Raw genomic sequence first — 17,308 nt, 5'->3', positions numbered from 1 at the left:
AAATACTAATTTGAATGTGATTTGATCACAAAAAGCATAAAATAGCAAGATCTACAACCTGATCGGAATTCTTTTTCCAACTCCGAAGTGTACTGGGGTGTGCAAATCTTTAAACCCAAATTGAGGGGAGGGTCAGTTTTGAGCAATATTGTTCTCTAGAATGTAAAGCAAAAATTCTTAACTTTTGTCGCCAGAAGCTGCGGCTTTGGCAGGAGCACCAAATTCTTGGGAGTGGAGTTTCAAGTTCCATCATTTTTCTTGTTATATTCATGATGTTCTGATTCACTTTTAATGATTATAGCTTGAACATACCCGAGTAGTCTCTTAGCTAGCTCTAGGGATTGAAAGTAGCCTGATTAAGATTAATGATGATATTATTTTAAAAATCTCTTCATATTTGATTGTTCGATTCAATCTTTACCATTTTTAATGTTTGTAAATTTATTAGGTATCTTATTCACATTAATTTAGATGATAAAAAAAACCTAAATTTGAACTTAAAAATATTTAATCATGAATGTAGATTAAGTCTCTTAAAAACTGCGTTACTACCATTTTTAATGGGTTTAATAAAATTAAGTTAACACTAAATTAAGAATTAATCTTGTTAGATACTTTGTTATATTATGAAAAAGAGTAATAATGTTTACGTTTAAAATAATAAAAATTTGACAAATGGTCATTTTTATTTAACAAAATCACGTGCTTGATTTCTTAGGTTTCTCACACTCGTAACAAGTAATAGTGTAACTTTTGAGTTGAAATTTATATTTTATGTTAATAAATAATATGTAATTATACTCTAAATTATCATTGAAGTTATTGATTTATTTAGATTTTAAAACAGAGAATATTTTCGTAGCATAAAACAAAGCGATGTAATAATAATGGTGAACGAACATGAAAAGGTAGCGGGGACTGGTAAACTAATATTATGTGATGAACAAAAAAAGTTGAATGGTGTGTTAGTGAGGAAAGACGCGAGAATCACTCAATTAGGGGATACTTTTTTATTGCAAAGGGAAAAAAAAGAGTTTGTTATTAATTTAAAAATATTTAAAAGTAAACCTTTTAATATTCTTACGCTGAATTGAGTGATGAGGGGCATGGCGTCCTCCTTTGAAATATTATAAAGAAGAAAGGGAATAAAGGAATCCTCACTTGCTTTGATTTGTCTCTGTTTTTTCCACTTTTTCAATACTTTAATATATGACGAAGGAGAATGAGCGATGAACCAACAATTATTATATGGGCGGCGTAATGGCTCTTTGGCTTATGTGTGAATTGGTTTTGAATAATACCAAAAATCAACCATCTAATCCTAATCTAATCATTGTTTATTATATATAATTATACACCTAATACACTTTCCATCCATTGAACAGATCATTTTAAGTTTAAGTGCAAGTTTAAAATAAAATATATAAGACATAAAAATATATCATTATTATTAAATTAGTGTGACATGATGCATCTTAGTTAAAGTAAAAAAATTAATATAAAATGTATTTCGTGATAATGATGAGATTAAATAATTAATTGAAGAAATAAAATATTTTTAAATAAAAAAATATTTAAATCAAGACACGTTGTTTATATGTTAATTTATTAATGTGATGTGCTATGCCAAATTGTTAAATTTATATTAATTTAATTTAAGTAATAGTATTTTAAAAATAAAAAATATAGGAAATAAGATGAGATACTTAACAATAATAAAGTGACTTAACTAACAACGAAATAGCTATAAGTCCTCTTGACCAAAAAAAAAAAAAAATAGTACTCAAGCTTAATATACCGAAGTTGATTGATTTAATTTGAATTAACAACTTTGCTATGAAATGTTATAAGTATTTTTGTTCTTAATTCATGTAAAATATAAAAATAAAAAACAAATATTTTAAAATATGGAAACTTATAAACAATATGTATAACCAGTCCTAATAGAATTAAAAGGAATAACTTTAACGAATATTTAAAATTATAAAAAAAAGATATACACAATTGATTAATAAGAATTAAAATCAAAATTTTAAAATAATAGAAATTAAAAAAACCATGTGTTGTTTTTCAAGAAAAATTAAACTAAAAGATTTAACCTTCGACAGAACTAACTCTAGTGGAATATACAGGACTTGATTCAATTCAATTCAATTAAATATAAATTTTTTTGAATTAGATTATTTTTCATTTTTATTGAAATTTAATTTCATTAAAATAAGTTAATTACAAATTAAATTTAATTATAAAATATGTAGAATACAAATTGATGAAATTTCATAAAATTATATTAAATTATAAATTTAATTTTAAAATGAATTTTCAAATTAATTGTGGATGTAATAATATATGTGTCGAAAAAAGAAAGAAATTTTATCTTCGTGTACGATAAAAACGATTTTAAATGAGTATAAATGAATAAAAACTGTCATAAAAAATATTTTATAGAATTATTGAATTATAAAGAATATAAAATCAATAATAAAGAATAATTAAAGTGAGAGTTAAATATAGAAGTTATAAATAATAATTATAAAATATTAAGCATAATAGATGAATTTTTTAATTCTTTTTAAAGACATGTCATTTAATATTTCGTTAATTTAATATAAAAATAATTTAGTTAAAATTTTAAAATAGTGGACCTGACTTGTTCTTACTATTTAAATTCATATAAGCTAGTATTTTGAAATACCCATCCAAACACATTTTTCGTACTGATTTGTGTGTGTGTATATATATACACACACACACACGTTGCGCTGTGTTTCCCTTTTTGATAGATTGGGTAGATATGGAACCCCTTAAGGCGTAACAGTATAAGGTTCTGGGGGTCCAGTTTTTATTAAATGCCTGATTTTGATAAAGAAGAAAACATTGAATAACTATTATTAGAAAAATAGAGTAACAGATAAGTTGATATGATATGAGTAACAATCCTTTACGCCTGTATGCTTTGTTGTTTGAAAGTGACTTCCATGTACCTTCCTCTTCTATTATTTTGATATGTCTATAGTATTTGTTAATTATATATTATGTTCCCTTCTCTCTCTTTTTTCTAAATCTAATCGGAATCTTCATCAGTTAATCAGCTTTGAGTAGATAAGACTAGTGGATGTGTCATCTCTTTTATTGAAGGTTGAATATTGTTATTATTTCTGGTAAGGAAAACTCTCCCTCTCTAAATTCACTTTCTTTCTTTCCTTCTTAATTCTCAGAACACCTTTAATCTTAATTACGTTCTTTTCTGTTTCTTGGTGGGTCTCTGATCATTTGGCTGTGTGATCATCATCTTTTGTTTTGATGGCGTCGTCGTTTCATGTTTGGGTTTAATTTAAGGTTTCTTTGTTTGGTGTCTACAATTCAGCAATAACTATAACCCATGTGTTGTGCCTCTCCTCAGTCATCAAGAGACTACTTTTCTCCGTAACATCTTAGAAAACCCGTAGATGTGTGTGTCTGTCCTTGTTTTGACATTCAATTATCCTTCTTTGAGTCAATCATGAAATTCAGGTTTCTTCTATTGTTCTTGAAATCTTAGATTTTCTTGTACGTCAAGACCCAATTTTGCTCCTTATTGGGATGATTAGGCTTGACAAATTGGCAACTTTTTTGGGTTTTTCAGTGAAATGGGTGCACTTTTTACCTTCTCTAATTTGCTTTCCTTGTAGAGCCTTACAATTTGATGGAGTATAATTTTTGGTTGACTAAGTTTGAGTGATGTCTCTTCTGAATGATAGGGGTCTCAGTGTGTATATTCAGAAGGCATTTGGGAAAACAGTTCAATTTTTGTGCCCTTTTATGCTCAAATTTTCTCATCATTTGATGCAGGTATTGAGGATATTTTTTCTTGTTGAAGCTCTGAATATTAACAGACCATCATCGGCAGATGGGGTCTGAAGGTCCTCCAGCAGCTGTAACAACAGTTCATGTAACAGGTTTCAAGAAATTCCATGGGGTTTCAGAGAATCCAACGGAGACAATAGTCAATAATTTGATGGAGTATATGAAGAAGAGGGGTTTGCCAAAAGGTTTAGTTATTGGGAGTTGCAGAATTCTTGAGACTGCCGGTCAAGGAGCACTTGTTCCTATGTACCAAACATTGCAATTTGCCACTACTTCCAAGGAATCTGAATCTTCAAGTTCCAACAGAATTGTCTGGGTGAGTTGCCCATATACATACTTTGATGTGTAGGTTCAAAGCTTATGCTCAATTTTTCGGAAGTTATCATTTATGTAAATAGATCGAAATTTATACCTCTCCATGAACTTCCAGGTGAATTGCTCACAAATAAAAAAAAATGAGGATATCATTAACATGGTAGACAGTGCAATCCAAGACTATTCAATCATATTTCTTGTCTTCTCATTAAAAGCTATTATGCAATAATTGATGTCTTAATATTTAAAGCAGCTGGAGTTAAGATATGATCTTACAATTGAGGGTTAACAATGATTATAGATCACTGGACTTTGAACTAAAACTTCTTTAAAAAAATTTAGTATAGAACTAACATGAAAAATCTATTGGACTTTCTTTTCTTAGTAGCTAAGGCTAAACTAAAAAGGATAGCAGTGAAAGATGAACAGTCTTAAGATCATGCCTGAGGCATAAGAAACCCGTGGAAAGAATGGTGAGAAGGTGCCTAGTTGACAAGTATTTCTGCTTGGTTGATTCAGCTATCTTGTATATGTAGTCATTTGATTATATTTCCTTTCTACATCCATAAATCTTACCTAGTGGCTGTTTCTGATTATGTTTTATTTAGCTGCATTTTGGGGTTAACAGTGGTGCAACAAGGTTTGCTGTAGAGCGTCAAGCTGTCAATGAGGCTACCTTCCGCTGCCCTGATGAAATGGGATGGAAGCCCCAGGTTAGATTGGATCAGTGGATGGAGCATTATAAACTTGCTTTCATCAAAACTTGTCTTGAATAACGCTGTTTTCCTTTACTGAAATTTTCAAAATTTGTATGTTGCAGAAAGTCCCTATTGTTCATTCAGATGGTGCAATTACACGAATACGCGAGGTAAATTGGATAACTAATTTTCCTTGCACTTTAATTCCTAACCTAATGCTTACTATTTGACTTGGTGTTAGACTGTTAGTCCTAATATAGTAATGTTAAGGTTTATTTTCATATAGAAGATCTTTCATTTCTACCTTGCAAGTATTTTCAGCTGCCCCTATTTGTTTAGTTGTTTTGATAGCCTGAAGATGCAGCATACACCATGGTCAATATCATTTGCAGCAGGCTTTTCAATTGTCTTTTGAGGCAATGACTTCTAGAAACTTAATGTTTATTGTTTGTCAAAACTTCAAAGTTTAGGGTTAACTTTATTATATTTTTGTATTAGTCTGTGCCTCTTTGTGGAAGCATATATAAGTCCATAGATTTTGTATTATCATCATATGATTTTGTTTTCTATGGTCTAACTTTATGCAGACTAACGTTCCTGTGGAAGAGATCACAAAGGCCTTGGCAAAGAAGGGTTATGATGTAATGACATCTGATGATGCGGGCAGGTTTGTGTGCAATTATGTTTACTATCATTCCCTTCGTTTTGCTGAGCAAAATGGGATGAAATCCCTTTTTGTGCACGTGCCACTATTCTCAACAATCGATGAAGACATCCAAATGCAATTTGCTGCTTCCTTGTTAGAGGCTCTTGCTTCAATATGTTAGTGACACCTGGCTTATGTAATGTTTCTGGTGTTGCCATGCTTATGAAAGTGGACGAGTGTACCTTCAATGAGATGTTATAAATTATAATAATAAGATATTGTTTTGAAATGGAAACAGTTTATTGAAAACGGCATATGTTGTAGTGGCGTTTGCTTTTTCATCGGTAAATGTTTCTGATTAAAGGTTTCAGCAAATTGTCAAGACAATTTGATATCTTCAGTGTTACCTTGTGAATAAATGTTCATTCTCCTTTTTAATTGTAACTTGCTTCTGGAATGAATTGTATCCGATATGCGTGTCCAGTTAAAACTGAACTAATAATTCAGTGCGTTTTCTCAGGTAGATGCTCAATAGACTCGTGAAGCTATAAGAACACTCACTGTTGAGTTTTATCATTCAGATCACCAACTGTTTTCACACCGTTTGGGAAGCTCTTGGGTAGGTTTGCCCTGACAGTGTATTGAGGTTATGCGAAATAATTAAGGGTAAATGTATTATTTAACCAACGTTTAACTTAGAATGTTGATTAAAAATACAGATTGTTCATTATCCTTCAGTATATTTTGAATAATATAAAATATATTAAAATAAAATAGTACAAAGAAATATCGGTTGATTGCAAGTTGTACGAATTTTTATCATTGCGTTAATTAGATTGATATAATTTAACATTCACAAAATGTTATTAAAGGTTTAAGTTTATGAAGTTACTCAACGTTAACTGATAGTCTCACATTTTTGTTTCGAAAGAGAATTTCATAATTTCACAATAACTTTTTCTGGTCTACAATTACAGTCCATTTTAAGAAAAGGAAAAATGAATTGAAATTTGAAAAGCACATTTGATGAGTCAAACATGACCTTGTTAACGTATGTCATATTCTATGGCTAAACACTCGATCATTATACATGACGAGAATAACTCAAAAGGCCTGACTGTTTTAACGTTTGAGTTTCAGCAAACTTCATTCTTGAAAAAGGAATATAAATCACTACCACTTACCATGCTTTGTAAAGCATGCACTAATCACTGGCATCGTTGATTTTATTTTGGAAATTGATTTGGAGCAGTCAAATGGTGAACCAATCAAGCACCAAATTGACTTAGAGCTATCTAAAATCCACCATAACCTGAATAAATAATCAATAGACCACCCTGGCCACTATTTAGAAGTTTCATATGTGGAGTGTCCCCATCTTATCCTTATGCCAGGTTACAATTTTGCCCCTTTGTTTTTGTCATATTCCCAAATAGTTGTATGAAAAGCAGTTCTAAATCCAAATGATTTATACAGTTTTTTTGTTGTTTTTATAAGCTTTCTTTTATATATAGCAAAACACTCTTCAGGGTCAAATTATAGCATATATACAGCTTTAATGAAAGTGTAGATAATTCAGATCCGCAATGGATGGATTTTGCTGGGATGGACTTGTATTTTATTCAAAGATTTCAATATCTTAGTTAAAATCCGATAATAAAAAAAAGATTCTAATACTATTTAACATAACTGAGTCTGTGACCGTTAAGTATGAAAAACAAGCTGCATAAACATAATAAATCCAAAAAGGACAACTCGGATGAATATATACAGACTCATAAAAGCAAGGTAATGGCGTCTTGAGCTAAATAGGGTAATCGAAAGGTAATTTTATAGAGGATTGAAGTTCCGAAAGGAAAAATGATGTCTAATTGAATCCCCAGTCGAGAAAAGGAAGATGGGGATATCCAGCCTCAGGAGGAGGCTGCAACGAAGGGGGAAGATTTTCTATCCCTGCAGTGGATGATAGAGAGAGAAGGAATTGACCTGGAGATGGAGATGGAGATGGTGCTGTGCTTATGATTTGGGGATGAAGATATTTGCAAGACTCTCCGTAACGGCAAAAGCCCTAAACAGAGAGAGAAAGAGTGAATGGCATTAATAATGAAAATGGATGACAGGGGAATGGGAGTTGAAAAATGAGACGTACCGTGTTGAGGAAGTGAATGCAAAGGGGCTGTTTAGAATTAGGAAAAATAGGGTTTTGTTGTTTGAAGGAATCGTACCAGCGAGCTTTGGCTTGCTGGTGTTGAATTCCACGAACGTGTCGTTTCCGATCCGCAGCTGTGTCTTGGAATTGCTTGTCGCAGTAGTCGCAGTAATACTTCCTCTTTCCCATCCTATTCCCCTCTCTTTCTCAACACCCACCGTCCCTTCCCTTCCCCTCTCTCTCTCTCTTCTCCTTTTATCCATATTTTAAGCTTACAAGCTCCGAATTTTTAACCAAAATAATATAAAAAAAAAAAATACTGAAATAGACCTGTCCCAAAAATATTTATGAAAGTAGACCCATTTACTGTTACGTACAGAATTCGACTTCCCAAAAATCGAATTCTGGCCTTCAAATTTGTATCCGTACAGTTGATTTCCAAATGGAATTCGGTTTTGGGGCAACCGAATTCCATACATAATTTGCATTTATGTTCTTGTATATAATAAAAAAATATTATCTAATATTTATGTTTATATATTTATATTATGTTAATGTGTGTGACAAATGCGTCCCCTGATTTTGTAAATTGCTTCAAATGTGCTCGGAGAAAATCGACTTCTGAGAGCGGTTGAAAAAAAAACCGCTCTTCAAAGTCGACTTCTGAGAGCGGTTGAAAACAAACCGCTCTCCAAATTCGACATATGAGAGCGGTTACAAATGAACCGCTCTCCAAAGTAGACATATGAGAGCAGTTGAAAATGAACCGCTCTCCAAAGTCGACTTAGGAGAGCGGTTAAAAACAAACTGCTCTCCAAAGTCTTACAGGCTTTGACCTCGAGAATTTGGAGAGCGGTTCAAAACCAACCGCTCTCAGTAGTCAAACTTGAAGAGCGGTTCGTTTTGAACCGCTCTCAGAAGTGAACACGTAGCATAGAAAATTGAGGGAATGTATTTGTCACACAAATTAACATAATATAAATATTTATTTTCACACAATATAAAAATAAAAATATAATTGAAATAATAAATTTTATTTTATTATTTAAAACTATTTTTATTATTAAATTTGACAATATATAATTATTATATAAACATAAATATTAGATAATATTTTTTTATTATATATAAAAACAAAAATGCAAATTATGTATGGAATTTGGTGAGATTTTTACAAAAATAATATTAAAAAAATAAAAATTATAATAATAATTGAATAATTTTAAATTTGTATTTGATAAAAATTACAATAATAATTTATTTAATTTTATATTTTTATAAAATAAATAAAAGCATTAAATAATAATAAGATTATTTATTTAATTTGAGATATTAATCTTTATTAAAATTTATACATAATTATTTATTTAAAAAATATTTTATTAATATTAATAAACATTATTAAATAATATTATGTAGATATATATATATTAAATAATAATATATTTAATATAAATTACTAATACTAAAATTTATAAGTGACAATGACATTCATAAAATTAAAAATTATATGAAGAAAATTTTAAAGTAATAACAACAACATAAATCAATGACGGGAAGTAGAAGCTTGAGTAATGTTTGGACATGTCTTCCTTGTGTGACCAGGAGTGTGACAATAAGAACAATTTTTTTGCCGACTTTGTTGTTCTCTAATGTCCATCTCTGTCCTTATCCTACTAGACTTGGATCGACCCTTTGAAGTTCTTTTCAGTTCTGGATTTGGACACAAAGTTGGGCCCATGTAAGTTGGCCAATAGTCTTCATGTCTGAGTTCTCCAAACTGACCTTCGTATACCTTAGAAACTTGTTGTAAGGTATACACGGGAGATATGTATATGTCAAAGTTGTGGTGTGCGTATAAGCATGAAGCAAGTACATGCGAGCATGGGATGTGAACTTTTTGAAACTTGTCACAATCACACCACATTTCATCTAACCGTACTGTAAATCTTCCTACGGGTCGAATTTCTGTCGGATGTTGCATTTCTTCGACTAAAAATCTAGTGCTTGTTCTGTCGAAGGTGATGACTCTATGAGTGTTTGCGTTTGACTGTGCATCTTGAATTGCTTTAGTTGCAACCTCCGAGTACATATGTCCAGCATTAATCATTGCATTTACTTCTCTGCCTCTGTCAATGAAGAACTTATTGCAACGGGTGTATGTTGCCAGGACCATGGAGCAAATTGGCAAGTTTCTGGTTTTCTTCAAGACCGAATTGATTGACTCCGCTAGGTTTGTTGTCATGTGTCCCCAACGTCGTCCAATGTCCCATGCCAGTGTCCATTTTTCCCTTGGGATGTTGTCCAACCATTGTGCAGCTTCAAGATTATTATCTTTTACTATGTTGTAATAGTAAAAGAATCTCGGTTCAGTCATCCCATATGCTGGAAACAAGATTACAAAAAAAATTAATATAACTAGCTAAGCAATTGTATAAAATATTAATAAGAATATAAAGTACGTAAAAAATTAAAATTACCCATATTGATGACATCTTTCTTCAGTGCAGCGTTTTTGAATCGTCGCATGAAGTTTTGTGCAATATGTCTAATGCAATAGACATAGACAGAATTGTTTTCTGTCCAACCACTTCCATTTTTGGAGTATGCACTTCTTATGGCCTCGTGACGATCCGAAATGAGGCACAACCCCTCTTGCGGAGTTACGTACCTCCTTAAGTTTTTCAAAAAAAGAACCATGCATCGCTAGTTTCACCTTCTACCACAGCAAAGGCAATGGGGATTACGTTGTTGCGGCCGTCTTGCGCAACTGCCACTAATAAAGTCCCTTCGTATTTTCCATACAAAAATGTTCCATCCACTTGAACAATTGGTTTGCAGAAGGCAAAACCATCAATGCATGGCTTGAAGGTCCAAAATAACCTCTTGAAGAACACATTCCCCTCGTAAAGCAAGCCACCCTTGTATGCTAGTTGTGTACTCAATTTCCAGATGAAGCCTGGAATATACAGTTGCATTGCAAGCAACTGTCTAGGTAACTTATGGTATGACTCCTCCCAATTTCTGAAGATATTTTCAATGGCATGTTGTTTCGCTAACCATCCCTTCCTATAGCTGATTGTGTAACCCATTGTGGACTTTATGTGGGCTAAGATTGTTGTGATGGGTGTGGATGGATCACTCTGTATTATTTCACGAATCCCATGAGAAATCATTCGTGATCCCAAGTTGTTATGATCCTGTGAAATGAGTGGGGAAGCACATGTGTGGCACCCGTCAAGCTTCATTATTTCCCAGTGTTGCTCTTTGGTGCGCAATATTGCACGACATCTCCAAGAACAGTCGTTGTGAACGCATTCCACGACAAGCCTAGTTGTGCTTGACATCTTCACCTTGTAAGTGCAATGATTGACAATGTGAAATCTATTTATGGCATCTTGCACTTGTTCTTTTGTTAGGAAGCGCTGGCCAACAAATAGTGTTCCAGGTGGATACACTACCATTTCACGTTCAAGTACATGGCCAAACTCAGAGTCATGTTCTTGTATTTGACTGGAAAAGTCTAAAAAATGTGGAGGTATGTTGTATAATGGTAATGGTTGTGATGGTGGAATATTTGGAAGTGGGAGGGAGTCTTCTTCATCATCCTGCTGTTGAGATAGGATTTCATCTTCGTCCTCGCTGAAAGGATCAAATACTTCGTTTGGGAGACCCACAACAGCATGTTCTTCAATGGGAGTTTCTTCAAGAGGCTGAGAGGGTTGGGTTTGCTCAAATGGTTGTGAGGGTATTTCATTAAGGTCCATGAATTGACCAGTTAAAAGTTGTGTGTAGGACCGAAGGTCGGAATTCATATCATATGTTGAAAAAGATGGATTTATGGTTTCGTAAGTTTGGTAAGGTGAAGATGAAGGCAAAAGTTGTGGTGGCTGTGTTTCGTTTGTAGCAAATGTAACATATAATTCTATACCTGATTGAAGTTGATTTGAATCGTGGATGTTGAACAGTGCTTCAACGTCTTCATCATCATTTAACTCAACACATGTGTAGTTACTAACTCCTGGGCCAAGTCTAATTGGGTAGCAAAAATGTATGGTTGTCACCCTTTCATTTTCGTCTCAGTTGAATTTTGTGTGGATGATTTTCTTGAGCCTTTGTAGAGTCACTCCTCTCTTTAGATGTACCAATTTAGCTGATGATGAGGTGAACGTGACTCCTTCATAAGGCATGACAGTAAGTATATTGACCATCATGGAGAGAAAAAATATGCAATAGAAGATCTTTTTTAATTTTTAACCAATTAAATGTGTATTTTGTATTTTCTTTTCTATTTCCATGTCTGTTTCATTTTATTTTAATTATGAAAGTTTCATTTAGTTGCTGTTTATCTTCTTTTATTTAATTTTTTATCTATAAATTCATTTCATATTATCTAACAAAAATAATCTTAATGATTTCATTTAATTAATTTTGCATACAATAAATTAAAAAACAAAGATATTATCATAAATCAAATTATTTTATTTTTATTAATATCATTTTACAAACTAATTTATTAATTTTTAAAAAATTTAATATTTTATTTTCATTAAATATAATTTTATTATTTAATTTATTAATAACTTTTATATTAATATATATATTAATTAAATAAATAAAAACATGTTGAGAAAAATATTATTAGTTAGGTAAATAAATATTAAAATGGGTGATTGAGATAAATAAAAAAAAAATTATTCAAAATAATATTATCATATTACCAAAGTAGACGTATAGAATTCGACTACCCGAAAGCCGAATTCTGGTCGTTAAATGGGTGGCGAGAAAGGCGACTTCTGAAAGCGGTTAAATTAGAACCGCTCTCCCAAAACGACTTCTAAGAGCGGTTAAACTAGAACCGCTCTCCAAAAACGACTTCTAAGAGCGGTTAAACAAGAACCGCTCTCCAAAGTCGAATTCTGAGAGCGGTTCGTATATAACCGCTCTTAGAAGTCTTTTTGGAGAGCGGTTCTTATTTAACCGCTCTCATAAGTCGACTTTGGAGAGCGATTCTTATTGAACCGCTCTCAGAAGTCTTTTTGGAGAGCGGTTCGTATTTAACCGCTCTCAGAAGTCGATTTTTTTCGCCACAGCTCTACTGACCAGAATTCGGCTTTCGGGGAGTCGAATTCTGTACGTAAACAGTAAATGGGTCTACTTTCGTAAATATTTTTGGGACAGGTCTATTTCAGTATTTTTATTTTTTTTTTATATTATTTTGGTTAAAAATTCACAAGCTCCCTCTTTTCTTATTTATTTCCTTAACTCTTTTTTATGCTAGTTTTTTTTAGGTAATTTGTGCTATGCTTTAAATATTAGGAGGGTATTACATGTGAGATTGTTTTTCCACACGCACGTAGAATAATTAATGTTATATTAAATAGTAAGAGTTGATAATTTATCTTTAAAGAAATTTTTTAGTTTTTAAGATATTAAAATAATTATAATTATCAATTTTAAAAAAAAGTATAAGATGTTCTTTTCAAACATGGTAACAAACACTTTTTTTAACCTGGGGTTGCTTGACTTCTAAAAATAATTAGAGGGAATATTTTTTATTTTTAAATGAAGAAAAAGTCTATAATTTATTATTTATACTTTTTTATTTCAAAAGGTATTAAATTAAAAAGTATATTTAAAATAAATATTTTCCCTTTTTTCTCCAGAACTTCTTCTTTCTCTGATAATTAAAATATTGAAATCTATCCTATACAAACTTTTAAGAATAAGAAATAGAGTAAAAATAAAATTATATTTTTGTAATTAAATATATATATATATATATATATTTCATAATAAATTGTATTTAAGTTTCAATTAAAAGAATTAAGAAAAGTTAAAATGTCTCCGTTAATTGAATAAATAAACGAAGAGAAAAAAATATTAATTTAATTTGATATAAAAACTCAAAACAAACATTACAAAATAAGAAAAACATGTGATTGCATGAAAAGAATATGCATAGGGATTATTTCATTTTCAAGATGAAGACCCAAATTTATAAGAGTTAGATGGAGAAAAAAAAAATCACGATGAAGCGGTCATCCTTGTACGCCAAGAATCCGGCCACAGAAACCACCAAATTGACCATTGAATAAAATATTGTCAAGGAATTTCTCACAATGTGAAGTGCCTCGTGGAAATTAATTGGTGTTTGCTCGCTACACTTTCGAGGAGTATCAGATATTCCTTAGAAATTCCTTGCATGTTGTGATGTAATATTATTAATTTAATTAATTTATAATTTAGTTTTCTTGTAAAAAAAATTTTAATATTTTTTTGTCACTGTTTACGATGAAAAATGAATATTTGTAAACAAATAATCCAATAGCAATCTGGAGACTGGATTAGATCCTCTTTAGGTTCTTTTAAGTATGTTGTTAACGTAACAGTAGGATTGACGTTATAAAGCAGAGGATTAAACAAAAATAGCAACTAATAGTGAAACAGAATTTAATCAAAAGTAGATGTCTTTTAAAGAAATGTGCTAAATAGAAAGCAAATTGCAGAAACGAAATAAGCAACAAGCTGAAATTAAAATGTAGAAAGGTAAATGTGCAGGAATGTAAAGGTGCATGAATGTAAACGTACGACTCCTCACAACAGCGGACAGCGGCCACCGTGAGTCTCCTTGTAGCTGGTGTCAGCGTGTAGAGTTTTAGGTGCAGTGTCAGGGTGCAAAAAGTCATCCTTCGTAAAATGACACTTTGGGGTATTTATAGGCAGGAAGATCACCACTGTTCTCCTCCTTTTGCGGGCACTTCTTAGTAACTGCCTTCAACTGTTATGTCCATTATCCACGATTGCTTGTGATCGTGCTGTCGATAACTACTGGTAACCGTTATCACCCACGATCTTTTCTTTACATAGTTGAACCTTTGCCCAATGTTGGTAACTGCTAATAACTACTTTTGAACTTAACCTTTCAAGTCAATTTTTCATCTTTCAAGTTGTTCTGGGAGGGTCTTAGGAGGCTCATCTAGTTTATGGCCTTAGAATAATTTCTCCTTGTCTTCTCTTTTCGACTAATTCTGGGGTTTTGAGAGCTTGTCTTGATCTCGTAGACTTAGAATATTTTCTTTACTCATTCCTATTTTTCTAGCAATTCTGGAGGGAATCTAGAGCTCAACCAGGTTTGTGGACTTAGAATATTTCCTGACCACTTCCTGTTTTTCAAGCAATTTTGGGAGTCAGAGATTTGGAAACTCCTCAAAGCTCCTCGAAAAGGTCATCAGTTTTGTGGACTTAGAATATTTTCTGACCATTTCCTGTTTTTCGAGCAGTTTTGGGTATCAGGGACTTGGAAATCCATGAAAACTCCTCGAAAAGGCCATCAGTTTTGTGGACTTATAATATTTTCTTACCATTTCTTGTTTTTCGAGTAGTTTTAAGTGTCAGGGACTTGGAAACTTCTCAAAACTCCTCGAAAAGGCCATCAGTTTTGTGGACTTAAAATATTTTCTTGTCAGTTCTATTTTTTCAGTAGTTTTAGAGGAAAATCAATGAAGTGACAAAAACCTCTAAAATAGCTCGAAATGTGTCCTTTTTGTTATGAAACAAAAAAGTCTTGGCCAACATTCCAATACTTCTTAAGTTTAGACCTATTTTTAAGCTCCTTTCTGACCCTTAAAATTTTATCGAAATATAGCTTCCTTCAACATGGTTTTTAACTTAAAAAATTTTCCTTATCCCAAACAGATGCCCCCCAAAATATTAACATCTCAGGTTTATGATATTTTAATATTTTTTATTTTTTTATTTTGATATTTAATTGGAAAGTTTTCATTTTCTAATTTTCCCGCCATTTCTTATGGCGCCTCTGCCACTTACCTGCTTTATGTTGGCCACGTTGCTCCAAGTCGGCGCATTAAATGCAGGTACTGCCTGGCAGTTACCGAAAATGTCCCATTACTGAGACGTGCTCCGTTCTGTTGGGGATTTAAAGCCTTTTTTGATCGAAAAGGCACCCCACTATCTCTTCATCTTCCCACTAAGTGCCAAAATACTCTGGACTTGAGCTCTTGTATGGGCCTTGCACGAAGTTGAGAGACCAATATAAAAGGTGGAGTTACCTTCTCATTTTTTTTACGCTTTCATTTTTACTCTCCTCTCTAGAGCTCTGTTCTCTCTCTTCCGCCCTTTTGTGTCAAGATCTCTTCCAGTTCTTTCCCCTCTTCCCTATTTCTCGTCAAAATGGTTTCCAAGTCTAAGGTTCCTTCTGCCTTCTCCAATGCTGAACTCGTGCCTTTGGATCATTCAAGCTACCTTCCTGAGCCACCTCTTGAGGAGGAGAAGTTGGCTATTTGGAAATCCCAGGTACTTATTCCCTTTTCATTAGGCTCGAAATCTCATGCATTTTTAGGTCCTTTCTTACCCCAAAATCTATCGAGTTTCCTTCTACTGATGGCATCTTGGCATTTTCTTCAAAATACAACTTGGATTCTCTCGAGAATGCCCAAAAAATATTCCAAACAATGCCTCCTGTAACCAAAGACTTGTATTTGCGTTGGTTAGATAGAGTTGAGAGTGAAAAACAAGATAGCTAGAGGGCTATAGGAATTTATGATGTCATCCAATTGTCTAGGTACAATCTATCTTACAACTTTCCTATTATCATGAGTTCTCTTTACTTCTGGGATCGAGTAGCTCTTTCCATGTGCCTTGTGGTATGATTACCCCAACTCTTTTCGATGTTGCAGCCATTCTTGAGCTTAGATCAACTGGTCCTTCATTTCAACCAAATTCTCATCCAAAAAATCCTGATGTGACCCCTAATTTCCAAAAACTTTCTTATCAACTCTTCATAACCTTGAATATGAATCGAGATGGTCCTGTTACTGATGAAGAGCACGTTGCTTTTTTAATGCTTTGGCTTTCTGCCTATGTTTTTTGTTCGAGATCTCTTCAAGTGCCAAAGACACTGCTCACTTTGGCCCAATTACTGCACGAAGAGTCTTCGATATGCCTTGGGAAGCTTATCTTAGGGAACTTGTATGAGAACTTAAATGAAGCAGTAGCTTCATTTAGATCTAATGATTTTTCTTCAGTCATTAGTGGGCCCTTTTGGCTGATTCAGCTCTGGCTGAATGCTATTTTCGAAGAGAAATTACAAAGCTCTGAACCACCCAATATCTCTCAAGAGATTGAGGGTTTTCGTTTAACTTTTTTTACTACAAATGTACCCAAAAAATAATATTGTAATGCTTTTAGGCAATATTTCAACTTTTTCTTATCTCTTTAATCTTTCACTCCTCAACTTGCCCCTTTTTCTGCTCGAAAAATAGGGCCAGTTTGGTTTAAACGCCCTTTTCCTTCGAGAACTCTGAGTGCCCAATCTAAGGTTTTAATGACATGGAGACAATTTCTTTCATGTCAGCTTCTTTTTTGTAGTTTCACCCCGAGGCCTTATTAGGTGGTTACTTATCAACCAAACCTTGTAGCTCGACAATTTGGCCTTAGCCAATTAGTACCTGCGTTTATGTTGGATGAGTCCAACCGTGGAGTCTTAGAAAATGCTCGAAATAGCATTGAAGATCTAAATGAGGCCATAAGCTTTTTCCGCAAACATAGGCCTGAGATTTCATCTTTTGAATTCGAGCCATCGCTTTATTGTACCCATGCTTTCCAGAGTTAGTGGTCCAATTACTATAATCA

The 17,308-nt window shown here is 32.8% G+C and overlaps 2 protein-coding genes across 8 annotated transcripts; one reads left to right on the top strand and one right to left on the bottom strand.

Annotated features, from left to right (window-relative positions):
- The first annotated feature begins 2,766 nt into the window (after nucleotides 1-2,766).
- On the top strand, nucleotides 2,767-6,241 carry LOC113871286 (pyrrolidone-carboxylate peptidase-like). 7 transcript variants are annotated; one of them, XM_027508296.1, is made up of 6 exons: nucleotides 3,043-3,161; nucleotides 3,832-4,162; nucleotides 4,770-4,874; nucleotides 4,982-5,029; nucleotides 5,447-5,526; nucleotides 6,026-6,241. In XM_027508296.1, exons 2-6 carry the CDS (start codon nucleotides 3,890-3,892, stop codon nucleotides 6,027-6,029), a joined length of 510 nt encoding a protein of 169 aa, XP_027364097.1. In that variant the 5' UTR covers nucleotides 3,043-3,161; nucleotides 3,832-3,889; the 3' UTR covers nucleotides 6,030-6,241. The 7 variants fall into 7 exon arrangements, with proteins under 7 accessions (XP_027364090.1, XP_027364094.1, XP_027364091.1 ...); XM_027508289.1 differs by having other exon boundaries at nucleotides 2,767-3,161; nucleotides 5,447-6,146; XM_027508293.1 differs by lacking the exon at nucleotides 3,043-3,161 and adding an exon at nucleotides 2,818-2,911 and having other exon boundaries at nucleotides 5,447-6,149.
- A 756-nt stretch (nucleotides 6,242-6,997) lies between these two features.
- Nucleotides 6,998-7,917, bottom strand: LOC113871287 (zinc finger CCCH domain-containing protein 3). The gene is made up of 2 exons (XM_027508297.1): nucleotides 7,655-7,917; nucleotides 6,998-7,573 (listed from the first exon to the last, which is right to left on the bottom strand). The coding sequence occupies exons 1-2, from the start codon at nucleotides 7,841-7,843 to the stop codon at nucleotides 7,373-7,375; spliced, it is 390 nt and encodes a 129-aa protein (XP_027364098.1). The 5' UTR covers nucleotides 7,844-7,917; the 3' UTR covers nucleotides 6,998-7,372.
- Between the last annotated feature and the right edge of the window lie 9,391 nt (nucleotides 7,918-17,308).

This window comes from Abrus precatorius, unplaced genomic scaffold, assembly GCF_003935025.1.
Source record: "Abrus precatorius isolate BTA unplaced genomic scaffold, Abrus_2018 Scaffold7, whole genome shotgun sequence".
NCBI classification, from domain to species: Eukaryota; Viridiplantae; Streptophyta; class Magnoliopsida; order Fabales; family Fabaceae; genus Abrus; species Abrus precatorius.
Note: the sequence above shows the minus strand (reverse complement) of the source record. Positions and strands in the feature narration are given on the sequence as shown.

What these genes read in the sequence shown, in the direction of transcription:
- LOC113871286 (XM_027508293.1), top strand. Translation starts at nt 3,890, where the DNA reads ATGGGGTCTGAAGGTCCTCCAGCAGCTGTAACAACAGTTCATGTAACA. An exon ending in AAATGGGATGGAAGCCCCAG is followed by an intron (nt 4,875 to 4,981) that starts GTTAGATTGGAT and finishes TGTATGTTGCAG; the next exon opens with AAAGTCCCTATTGTTCATTC. An exon ending in CAATTACACGAATACGCGAG is followed by an intron (nt 5,030 to 5,446) that starts GTAAATTGGATA and finishes AACTTTATGCAG; the next exon opens with ACTAACGTTCCTGTGGAAGA.
- LOC113871287 (XM_027508297.1), bottom strand. Translation starts at nt 7,843, where the DNA reads ATGGGAAAGAGGAAGTATTACTGCGACTACTGCGACAAGCAATTCCAA. An exon ending in GCATTCACTTCCTCAACACG is followed by an intron (nt 7,574 to 7,654) that starts GTACGTCTCATT and finishes CTCTCTGTTTAG; the next exon opens with GGCTTTTGCCGTTACGGAGA.